A 12,486-nucleotide genomic window follows, 5' to 3' on the forward strand; every position below is an offset into this window, starting at 1 on the left:
TGTTGGAAGGAAATTGGTTGTACATAAATTTAAGCAGACATTCCCTAATAACTTAAGAAAGTGTGTAGCCCTGGTTGACTGTCAGTCTTCTCAATTTGTTACTGCAGTTGTGCATTTGTTAATAAGTAAAATTATAGATTCTAAGTCAGACTTGCTTGCACAAAGGGCTAATAAAAAGCATTCCGCTAAGAATGCTTCTGTACCTTTAACTAAGAAAAAAATGTCATAATTTGAACTAATTTCTTTTAAATGTTCTGAAAAGGATACATAGTGGGGTATTTGGGGTTAATGACTAATACTGCACTTATAAAATCTGATAATACTAGTTTGCAGGCTGTCAAACATAGTAGTACATATCAGTACAGTGTAATAGCACTCTCAGAAGTAGACTCTGCTTTCTCTTGTGCTAGCAGCAGAGTTATGAAATGTACTATTGGAGTAGAAGGGAAATAATTATTTAGATTATTGGACTTAAGAAATATGTTTAGACTGGTTAAAGCACAATCTATTTTGAAATACAAAACTAGTAAGCTGAAAAATTATATGATGTGTGTGCACATGGAGAGAAGAAGGGATGCCCTGTAACACAAGTAGAAATGAAAACTCTGTTGGGTAATAGTGGATCCTCACCAACATGAAATATTACTTGCAGGGGTTGAGTCTTCCCTGATCACAGATCATGCACCTCTTCAGTGGCTATTCTAATACAAGTATACAACCCCTAAGCTAATTTGGTGGGCACTGATTATTTAGCCTTTTAGCTTAAGGTTAATGCCCTGGCTGGGCTGCAGCCAACTAAATACAAATGAGCTGTGCCAGGCATACAGCCCATCTGCTGATGCTCAGAACATTGTAACGGGTCATATAACTTAGAGGCTACTCCCTTTAAATATGCTACCCTAGAAGGGTCAGATGACATAGCATTGACTAGTCCCCTTAAGGAAATAACCCATAAACTAGCAAAGATATTAGAGGTAATGAAGGACTGCTGTACATAAGGGTATTTGAAGCCCACTGTCTTGGTACTTTGAAGATATTTGGCTTCTGGATATGAAGAGGGTCCAGCAACGACTCTAGTTGGACTTGTGTGCATTAGAAGGAAGAAGATGGCAGTCTGGAAGTTATTCCTGTGACACAACGGACCTGGCCTTTGAGACTAAAAACTAAGTGGATGTTCTACTGTATGATTTAAAGCTGAAGCTGTTTTGTTGTTTCCTGTTGCTGGAATGGAAGAGAACTATTTTGCTGTGTAGAGGTGAGGTGTCTGTAATTATTTTTTTATTTTTGCCAGCTACTCCACCAAAGTCTGTTTAGAAAGGAACACTGCATCTAAGTATAAACATTTTCTGTATTGTGACAAAAACTGTTTAAAAGTTACATTTATGTATGATTGAGTGCAGACTGATATTTTTACTAGACTGGCATTTCTTGTCTTATCTTCCTCACTAAATATGGTTTTTCACAGAGCTGACCTATTTGTTGGGCACAAAACATCTACATACTATATATATATATATATATATATATATATATATATATATATATATATATATATATATATATATATATGTATATATATATATATATACGTATGGGTCTGCTTCTAAAGTCCAACTCCCAGATGACCGACTTTCAAAATCCCGAGGTGAAAAGCATGAAAGTTCAGAAACCTGAATATCGATTTTAACTAGGGAAAGTAAACACTTGTTCAACATGCCCTGTGGCCCACTATAGTGTGATCCTGGAGTTGGTATATTTAGTTAGGGGGTGGGGGGGCAAAGCCCCCCACCTAGGTGTGTTTTACTTACCCAGAAATGGCTTTTGGTCAACTGGTGTCCTAGGCAAAAGGGCTCCACAGTGCCCTCCCACACCACCCGGTGAACCCATCTTGGTCTACCTACACCATCCAGATTACTGGAAAAGCACCCCTGCTACAGTGGTGCCCTAGGCTGCTGCTTAGTTGGCCTATGCCTAAGGCCGGCTATGTACTTACCTCAGCATGAGTTTTGTTTACAGCTGGCCACATATTTATTTACTCTAGTAAAAATCGACATTCAGGTTTCTGAACTTTAGTGATTTTCGTCTTGGGATTTTGAAAGTCGGTTATCTGGGAGTCGGGCTTTAGAAGTAGACCCCGTAAGTATGTGTGTGTGTGTGTGTGTGTGTGTGTGTATATATATATATATATATATACATACATATATATATATATATATATATATATATATATATATATATATATATATATATATATATATATATATATATATGTATAGATATAGATATATATACATGTATGTATGTAAATGCAATAAGGCATGTATGAGTGCATGTACATGTCCCATATATTCTGTATATTCTGTGTATGCAATAAAGCTGTATGATGCCTCATTGCAAGTTATAAAGTAGGCATCTTTATGTTTTGCAATTGTTTTTACATTTAGTAGTTTTGGTGTTATAAGTATATGTTTTATAATGCATCTTAATGTAAAATAGTTCCTCCACCCAATTTAATTAACTGATTGCTATGCAGGGTTAGAACTTTTTAACTGTGTAGAATTTTAGTGTAATTTTTTTGGATAGATGTTTAAGGGACACTTCTGTTAAACCTTTTTGTGCTGTTGCATATTCCAGATTATAAGATGGTGTTAACACTACATAACACATCAAATGAGTTCTGCAGGTGAATGAGTCAGTGAGGAAACTTATTTATCAGTAGCACAGTCCTTTATAAACACATAAACTTTTTTCAGGTAACACAGCATCAGAAGTGTTCTCAGGACCAATGATTCTAATTGCAACTCCCAACAACTGAAAGACACAAATATGCAAGCAGTAATGGCCCCCAGTCATTTTAAGTAGGTTTAGCTATATGTTTATTGCATCCTGAACATATTCACAATTGAAACAAGCACACACACACACACACATATATATATATATATATATATATATATATATATATATATATATCAAGAGAGAGAGAAAGTGGTGCTCCCCTATCACTAGCATTTCCTTAGGCTAGTTAGCTGATGGTTCTTGTTGCATTTTTCTATGTGTTTTATTGCCATTTTAATATGAATTTGTATTGAAGCAGTGCTTTACTTTTGTGTACTGTATCTTTATATTTATATTTGTATTTGTTTTCCAGGGTAGAGAACTGATCTTCATGAACCTTCTTCAGACTCAGCCCAGGAGTAGTGTCTGGTTAAGTAATCTGCTCAATGTCACATAGTTAGGCAGTGGAGGCTGAGGGTATCAAACCTTGCACCACTGAACCACAGGAAGCAGCTCATTAACAGCTCCTTAATCCTCTAAGCCAACTGCCAGACACATATCTTCAAATGTACCTCTTTCCACTGTGTGTAAGTGTATGTATGTGGGTTTGTAATTTAACTCCTAGGTTAGTGTGGCTTTTTTCTGTTGTGTTGAGGACAGTTTTTGCTTCATGTAGTTCACTTCCTGTCTCTTTCTGCTCTGGATCATTTCCTGTTTGTGGGTTTATGCTTTCAATTTTATCAGGAGGATATTTTATCCTGTTGGATGCCTTTCACTGTTTCTGATGAGATAATGTAGTTAAATTTGAGTTTTTAGTGCGTCTATTACTTTAAATTGTGTTTATGTGCATCATAGTCCTGAAACATGTTTTGTTCTATTGTTCATGCAAACCTAGTTATGTATTTAAGTTGAGGTGTTTGTTTTTGGTTTAATATTTATGAATTTCTGTTTTTGTCTTTTTCTGCATTTAATGTTTTCCCTGCTAAATGACTTTCCAAGATCGCAGCAGTTTATTGGATTTTGAAGTTGGTGCAGGAGTAAGAATCTGTGCACTGAGAATATTTTTTTTATCTGTCTGTCTATTTATCATCTAATTTTTCTGTGACTATTTACAGAAATATGAATGAAATACCACTATGGCAACATGACATTTAATACAAATCATTGCATCCCTCTTTTCCAAAAAAAAAAAAAAAAAGAGCAAAAGCAACATGATTTTTGTAGAGTTGGGGGTTGGTATAATGGTAAAGGTGTGTACCTTGCAGATGGAAGGTGCATGGTTTGATTCTCAAATGGAATAATTGGCTAGGCTTAAAAATGGTCAAGAAGGGCAGTTAGCCTAGTATTAACCTCTGACCCTATGCTAGTGTTAAACTAGTAAGTAGAACAATATCCATATGGTATGGTATGGAATGGCAAATGAAATAAATGTGTTTTACTATTTCTTTGTAGATCACTAATTAGGCAGTGTTACCCAGTTCTGGATTATTTTCCTAAGACATAATGAGGGTAGGTTCAATGCACTGCATCATATGATAGATCACAATGATTTCACATGAGCATCTCTGTATGAATTTTCTTATGGGTGTGAACATGTTCCTACAAAATGGCCAGAGATGGACATGATGGCAAATAACTAAAGCAAACTGTTATGGACTAAAAAGGAAAAATGTAACCATGCATATGCCAAAGCCTTGCTTGAAACTTGCTTCTAAAGCATTTCAAAAGAGAAATGAGTGTTATTTCAGTGCTTAGGACCAATGTGTCTGCATGTTCACTCTAAGACACAACTACTGGTAGCTTCAGGTATGGCTTCAATGGAATTAATAGCTTGAGTTTATGAATTATTTGGTTTTATAAGCCATAACTCAGGAAGATATGCATCAGATAATAATACAATACTAGCAACAACCTAAGTATATGATGGTATATTTATGACACATTGGGCAGTAGTCTCTTTCTGTTACCACTGGGCATTACTTTAATGTTTCTGTCAACTTCCACATTTTTGACCATATGCGGTTGATGTTCTTGCTGACAGCTTTGGGTGTTTTGTTTAGAAGAGTTACAACTATATCTGTCTTTATATCTATCTATCTATCTATCTATCTATCTATCTATCTATCTATCTATCTATCTGTATATACAAATACTGAGACTGATGTATTTTGCAATAGGAGGAATATTCAGAGATAGCTCAACCTCAGACTTAGGATGTATTTCCCACATTCATATTTTTAGTTCTACTATTTTGAGGATCATACTTATGGTCCTTTGATTTTTAAAGGCACACAACTGTGCTGTATGTACCCATGTTGTTTATCTGGAGTTAGTTCAGATAAATATGAAGACAACAGGAATGCTAATACAATTAGTATTTAGAATGGAAATTAATATGTAAGTAGGAGGACTGAAAGGGTGCAGTGCTCACATTGGGAAATGCATTACGGTAAAGTCCCCTACAATAAATGAATAAATAAGAGAATAGCCTTACCTAATTTATTCATGTCACAGATGCCTACCTTCTTTCTGGGATACCGAATATTTTTTATCAATGTTTCATTCATGACTTTATTAAGTAAAGGTATATATTGTTTTCAGAAATGGAAACAGATGTTCTTTTTTATCTTTCTTTGCTTCTGCTGTCTATTTATTATTAACCATTTCCTGGTCAATTAGCTCATTCATTCCTTCACCACCAGAATGAAGGTTGTTAGGGAAGGGTCATCATTCAGACAGCCATCGGGGTGGTTTGATTTTGCTTTTGTTGCCTTATCCCCTGCATAAACTTGGTGGGGACATGCTATGTGGGTAGAAAAGGGGATCCCTTGACTTCCACAATAGGTGATTCCTGCACCCCTGCCCCTCCCTTTGAAACACAAGAGGTAGTTTTTCTGCTCTCTACTGGTCTGCCCCTGAGTGCATGCATCCCTCCCTGGGTGGGTCATGTTCCTTCATTCCTCTACTCTCTGCATGGTTACTTTACTGCTGGGTCCACTAGCTGAATCCTGGTTACCTGGGACATAGTCAGGATTCCATCCCCTGTGCCATGGAACCAAGAGAAATATCCAGTTTTAATCTAGTATAAACTTCTGCTCTGACATTTGTTCTATTATAACTTGGTAATTGGAATTAGAATGTTTAGGAAAGGTAAGATCTTGTAAAATAAAGTTTATTGTTTTGCTCAGGCTTTATGCAAAGTTGCAAATTATTCATCATTTGTTTGTTGTGGTGGTATGCTAAACAAGTAATAAAAAATACAAACCAGGCCATTATAGAGTGCGCAAACTAGTAAGCTAAATCTTTCTCCCTCTTTCTCAGCAGTGTCATCTGTCTTTGGCTAGACGTTGAAACATATCATTTTTGTCAACTACCCATATTTATTTTGTTACAGGAGCTCATATTCAAAATGTTTCCTTACAAAATCTGACAGGTGGTGTACTACATACTAAATTTTGGATTGTGGATATGAAGCATATTTATATTGGTAGTGCGAACATGGACTGGAGGTCACTGACTCAGGTAAGAATTCTTTTTCTTTTTTTTTAAAGTTAAGAGTATTTGAAATATAACTAGTATATGTAGATAAATAAACAAATCTGTGTGCAGTGTGGGATGCATCAAAACATGCTATTTATTTATTTATTTATTTATGTATTTGTTTATTTTTTCAATTTGTTAACTGGATGGGTGGGATGGTCCTAGGATACATTTTAGCAATGAACTGGGAGCTTATCTTAAATAGAAATCAACAGATAATTGCATGAGAATAACACATTATACACAGATACAGACGCAATGCAGACCTTAACAGTACAATATAATAAAGAAGTCTGTTTGCATAAAGTTGATTACATGTGGTATTATCTCATGAAATAGAGTTCTGTGCTCTGAAATAGAAATAATAAAGTGGTGGTACACTATATTCTGGTTCACAGAATTCCTATAACATATGACTGCCCTAATATCTTGTCTTAATTCTGAGCTACTTTTTCCTCTTCCATGCATGATCACACACCCACTGCCCTCAACTTTTTCACATCTATTATTTTACATTGGTCCCAGAAAGTCATGTTTTACTTTATGTTGTTTCCTGACAAATCTGTATTTTTCATTGTTTTAAATCTGTATTTTTATCACATTATACATTGTATTCAAAGGATTTTGATTTGTGATTCCTTTGTGATTTAACGATGTTTATTGCATATATATTGTACTGAATTGTGTTGAACTGCATGCATTTGGAGGTTTTCTACCCAGGCTTTAGCTGAAAATGGATAATTCTGGCCCATTCAGGCTTTCTTGGTAAACACATGTCAACTAGCTAAATAAATAAATAGATAGCTATGAAGAAAGTATGTAGTATGATATAGAGAATGGAGGAAGGAGAGTCAGTGGGCAGCAGGATTTGGTTATAGCAAGAGAATGGTTTCCCAGAGTGTATACAAATGCACACTAGAAGAGGGCTTCTAGGGGGTGGAGCCTAGATGGCCATCCGAGAGCAGTGAATTTCAAGAGCTCCATAAACTAGTATAATAATATAGGAAAATTTTATTGTTTTCAAGTTTAAAATGTCAGAAATATATAGATAAACTACTAAACTACATAAATATCAATTTGGGTGGAGATATACAAAAAAAATTCCTGTCAAGTAACTTGGAGATATATTGTCACTGAATATGAACAACTCAAGGAATTCTTATCCAGATGTTCCTTTGAAAAAAGAACTGCAATTGATGACATCTACCTTACAGGAACTATCTTTGAAGATGGATGGCTTTAAAAATGACTTAGAAAACCCCAAATTAAATTTTCAAAAACAGACTGATACTCTTAAGGAACTATTACAGCAACACCATACAAAAATAACAACTATAGAGACTTCTCTAAATGACATTGAAGGGAGACTCAAAGAGGAAGAATTCCAAAAAGAATTTCTGCTTAAACAGAATACATGGCTGCTTAACAAAATAGATGACTTAGAAAACAGGGAAAGGAGAAACTACCTTGGTCTGCCTGAAAACACTGAAGGAAAATACATTATTCCATTCTTAATAACCTGGATTCCTGAATTTTTAGACTTGAAAGAAGGACTTTCATTTGAAATTGAAAGGGCACATAGATGATAGCTGTCCCAAAAAAAAAATAACTCTTACAACTACATCTCTCAAACTATCAACTGATATGGTACATCATTTGTCATCTGTTTTTATTTAAAAAGAAGGGTTTCTTAAACAACTGAGAAACAGTAATGATTTATTCAGAATGTTCAAAGAGTCCAGTAATTCTTCACAAACAAAAGTAGGTCAAAATGGGTTACTATTTACATTATATATAAGCCAAACAAAGCAACATATAATATAAACACAGATTTTCTATTCCCATACTTGAACTCAGTGAATACTTATCTTGTCCATTTTTCATTGTTTTTACTTATAATAATTTAAGTAATTAATTAACTAATTCAACAAGGTACCATTCATCAGAGTTCAGACAAATGTAACAAATTAACATCATATATAATAGCAGTAACAGTAGGGTGTTTTGAAAAAAAAATGCTGTCATGGAGACTAATGCCTTCTTCATTTAAAGTATGATTTAGAAATGTCATGTATATCCTGGTTAAATAATAGTAGCAAGCTCTTAGTACAAATGTCATCATTATTCTGTCTAAAGATAGTTAATATCAATTGTGGCAGGTATCACATCTATGAGTGCTGTTTGATCAATCCTGATATGGTGTGCGTGGATGCAGCTGTGTCTGGCAGCTGTTGTATGTTGCAGTTTTCATCTCAGGAAAGCTGTGGGTTGCAGCTTGTGATTGAGGTTTACTGATGCTTTTGCATTAGGAAGAGACATTTGGTGTTTTAGCCTGGATCCAGGGAAGGGGGTGGATAAAACTGTGATTTGGGATATTTTGGCAGAGAATAATTTATTTATACATCTGCTGAGTGAGAGGTTTGAAGGATTGAAGAATGTGTTATCTCTTGTGTTAGCGGCTTGTTGGGAGTTTTTTTTTATCTGTTTGCTCTCTGTTCTTTTCCTGGCTGTTGCCTCACTGAAAGGGAGGGAATTTAGGCTTGAAGTTGCAGTGAAGTGAAGCTTTGCTTCAGGTGCATCGCGAGCCTCTGGTATGCAGCAAACAGACACACAAACAGAAACAGATGCTCCCAGGTTGCTATGGTAATGGAGACAGAGGGATGATAATGCTTAACGGCTCTAAGGAGCCTCTGAGATGATTCTCGGCAATGATTTTGGTTTACAGTATATATATATATATATATATATATATATATATATATATATATATATATATGTAGGCTGTTTTAAACCACATGTACACATATTGATGGTCTCCCAACACTTTGTTTAGCTAATTAAGTTAATACTTAATAAAAAATATTAAAAAAAAAGCACAATTTTAAAAAATGTATTTTGACCCAAACACATTAAGGACTTACATAAGAGTGGAAGTCTGAGTTACTGTGAAAGACTAAGAGCACTTGGTCTTTTGCAGAACCCTTTATAGTGGTCTGGGAGGGACGTGTTGGGCATATGAGGATAGCTGATTCTAGGGGTGTTTGGAGTTGCTGAGAAGTGCTAGACAGTCATCAGATTTCCTTCATGGAAATATCTGTGGGCATGGAAGGTGTGTTGAGTGGTTCACTGGCAGAGTGGCCACTGCATGGAACAGACTGGTAAAATGGAAGAGGACAAATACTGGTTTGGATATTTTAAGAACAGCCTGAAAACACACCACATGAACTAGTGAATGGTATTCTGACAAAACTGAATGGATATTGTTGCCCATGCTTGAAGTACTGATATATATGTATGTAAGGATGGAAATATAACAAATAAGAAACTAGAAGGGTCTCATAATTTAAAGTCTATGGACTATATAAACATACTTGGAAGGAGCTAATAATAAGAATAGACATTACAGCTAGTGGTCTCTCAAGTAACTAAGCAACAGCCAAAAAAAAAAAAAAAAAACACACAATAGTTATGTAATGTATGATTTTAGTAAATCTAGACATAAAGTATACAATCGTCATATACAATGAAGTTGTCTGCTGACTTTAGGTATTAAAGACAAGATTTAATAACATGGGCTTGTGTATAGTAACACTACTTTCTTAACTTGTTATAAATTGTTAGAGATTATGAATATAAGGCTAAAATTAATTCTGTTGTAAATATGCTAAAAGATAAAGCATAGAATAAAATGTTTGCTTGAATATATGTATAGAGTTTAGCAATGTAAAATGGGCATTCATACTATATGTATAACAGACAGACTTCTCTTCACAGCATCAGAAAAAGCCTAACAAAGCAATATTGAAAAGCAAGTATTACATGATTTTCTCATGTTTGCAGAACAAATATCTAAACTCAGCAATACGTGATATTTTTTCAATAGGAACAGATGTTTCCATTCATACTTCTGTTACTCTGATTGCGTGCATTTGTGCATTTTCACATCAGCAGAACTGCTGATAAGTAAATTACAAAAGGACAATAGAAAAGTCCAAAAACAGACATTATGTGACTTCCAACAGAAGGCGAAAAAAGATACCAAGAGGAAATAACAAAATCTGTGTGCGTGACTAGCATTGTATATATGCTACAAGTAATTCAGTTATGTGAGAGAGGGACAGAGAGAAGTATTTTGTAGAAGTCATCATTCATATCTGTAATGAAGGAAAACTTTGTAAATATATGCTACAATCTGACAGAAAGAGTACATGTAGTTTATTATAAAATAAGTTATCTGTAACTGTGCTTATAGCTGCAAAATACATTTCTTTGTCAGTGTGCAATTTGAAAGGCTTGGTGCTTTAAACAGACTACAGATGGAGTCATGCAAAGTTCTGTGTCTCTGATTCAGCAATAAACAGCCAGCAAGACTTTGTGTCTTAAGAAGACTTTGGATCCAGCACAGAAAAGAAGCAATGCACACATAAAATACATTTTTCATAAATTGCATACACTACATTTAACATCAAGAGGAAGCATGATGATTTTCTTATATAAGTAAATATGCATAACAAGTCATGTAATTCCTTTAACTTGAATTGTAGTTTTTGTAACCCATCTTGACCATATATAATACTTAAGTGGTTACCAAGGTAACTAATGTTTATACATGACATCAACCTGACAAAGCTGTTCAAGAGAAACAATAGAATCCTGAACCTGAAATGTCACAGAATGTGACAATCATATTCTGAACAAATAGTATTAAATTGACAATAGACACTCAGTTTAATAACATGGGCTTGTGTATAATAACACTACTGTTTTAACTTGTCATAAATTACATACACTGCATTTAACATCAAGGGGAATCATGATGATTTTCTCATATAAGTAAATATGCATAACAAGTCATATAATTGCTTTAACTTGAATTGTGGTTTTGTAACCCATCTTGATCATACATAATACTTAAGCTGTTACCAAGGTAACTAATGTTTTATACATGACATCAAACTGACAAAGTTGTTAAAGGGAAACAATAGAAGCCTGAACTAGGAATGTCACAGAATGTAAAAATCACATTCTGAACAAATAGCATTAAATTGACAATAATCACTGTTTAACCTTTGCTGATTATACAAAATAGAATGTTGCCATGTAAATCTAAAAACTATCAGTATATGCCATAAAATGGCAATTTATGAATATGGAAAGGGAACTTGTAATCATTAATCACAATAAGTGAATTTGTTGTTTTTAACCTATAAGTTTACTCATTTTATAATAAGAAATGACAGATATGAAAATCCTTATGTGTAGGAAATGGGGGAAAGAGGGATACACTGATAATTAAAATGCACTAACTTTCATCAATGTTCACATAAAAAACTTGATGCTTTAAGTAAGTTAGCAAAAAAGTGATTACTTAAATGCTGGTAGACAATGAAATATAACTTCTAATATATCCAGTAAAATACATTGTATTATAAACATTAAGTATAAATATTATTACCATCTGTTTATACTAAGTAATCAGTTTTGAAATACTTCAGCAATAAGGGTGAATATGTTAAATAACTGTGTGCTATAATCTTTTACTGAGGTTTTATATATGGAGAATTTATGGCACTGCTCACCTTTCTGCACTGCAGTCTCACTCCAGATATAGATGTCTAATAAACTGTATTATTGCTGCAAATTATCAAAAACTGTTACAGGTAAGTGTGCAATTGTGCAGAGGTTAGGGTTAGGGTGCAGGTTAGGTGAGATAGGGTTAGGGCACGGGTGAGATGAGTGTGAGATAGTGATAGACATTAGGGTTAGGGCGGTGTAGGTGAGTTAGGGTTAGGGCGCGGGTCATGTGAGTGTGCGATAGTGATGGACCTTAGGGTTAGGGTTTGGGTTAAGGTAAGTGGATAGATAGTAGTGTATGTACAGTTTAGTGTGGGGTAGATGTAGGATTTTAAGTGTATATGTGTGGATTGGTGCTTTTTTGGTGTGCTTGTGTTGTGTGTGTGTTTTTCAGAACAGCAAATTTTTTCCCAGGGAAAAAATTTGCTGTTCCAGGTGTTCAAGATTTTAAGCTTTTGCTTAAAAGAGGTCGATGAATTAGCGTTCACCTTTGTAAGCTTACACTAACCCTAAGGTCCATCACTATCACTCACTCACCTGACCCACGCCCTAACCCTAACTCACCTAATCCGTACCCTAACCCTAACATCCGCA

At 34.7% G+C, this 12,486-nt stretch overlaps 1 protein-coding gene across 1 annotated transcript in view; it reads left to right on the forward strand.

Annotated features, from left to right (window-relative positions):
* Positions 1-12,486, forward strand: part of PLD4 (phospholipase D family member 4) — a 420,480-nt gene that overhangs the window by 95,094 nt on the left and 312,900 nt on the right. The window contains exon 6 of the mRNA XM_044074359.1: positions 6,173-6,300. Coding sequence (XP_043930294.1) covers positions 6,173-6,300 — 128 coding nt within the window. The remainder of the gene's footprint in view (positions 1-6,172; positions 6,301-12,486) is intronic.

This window comes from Protopterus annectens, chromosome 6.part0 (assembly GCF_019279795.1).
Source record: "Protopterus annectens isolate FY-2018-M chromosome 6.part0, PAN1.0, whole genome shotgun sequence".
Lineage (NCBI taxonomy): Eukaryota > Metazoa > Chordata > Ceratodontiformes > Protopteridae > Protopterus > Protopterus annectens.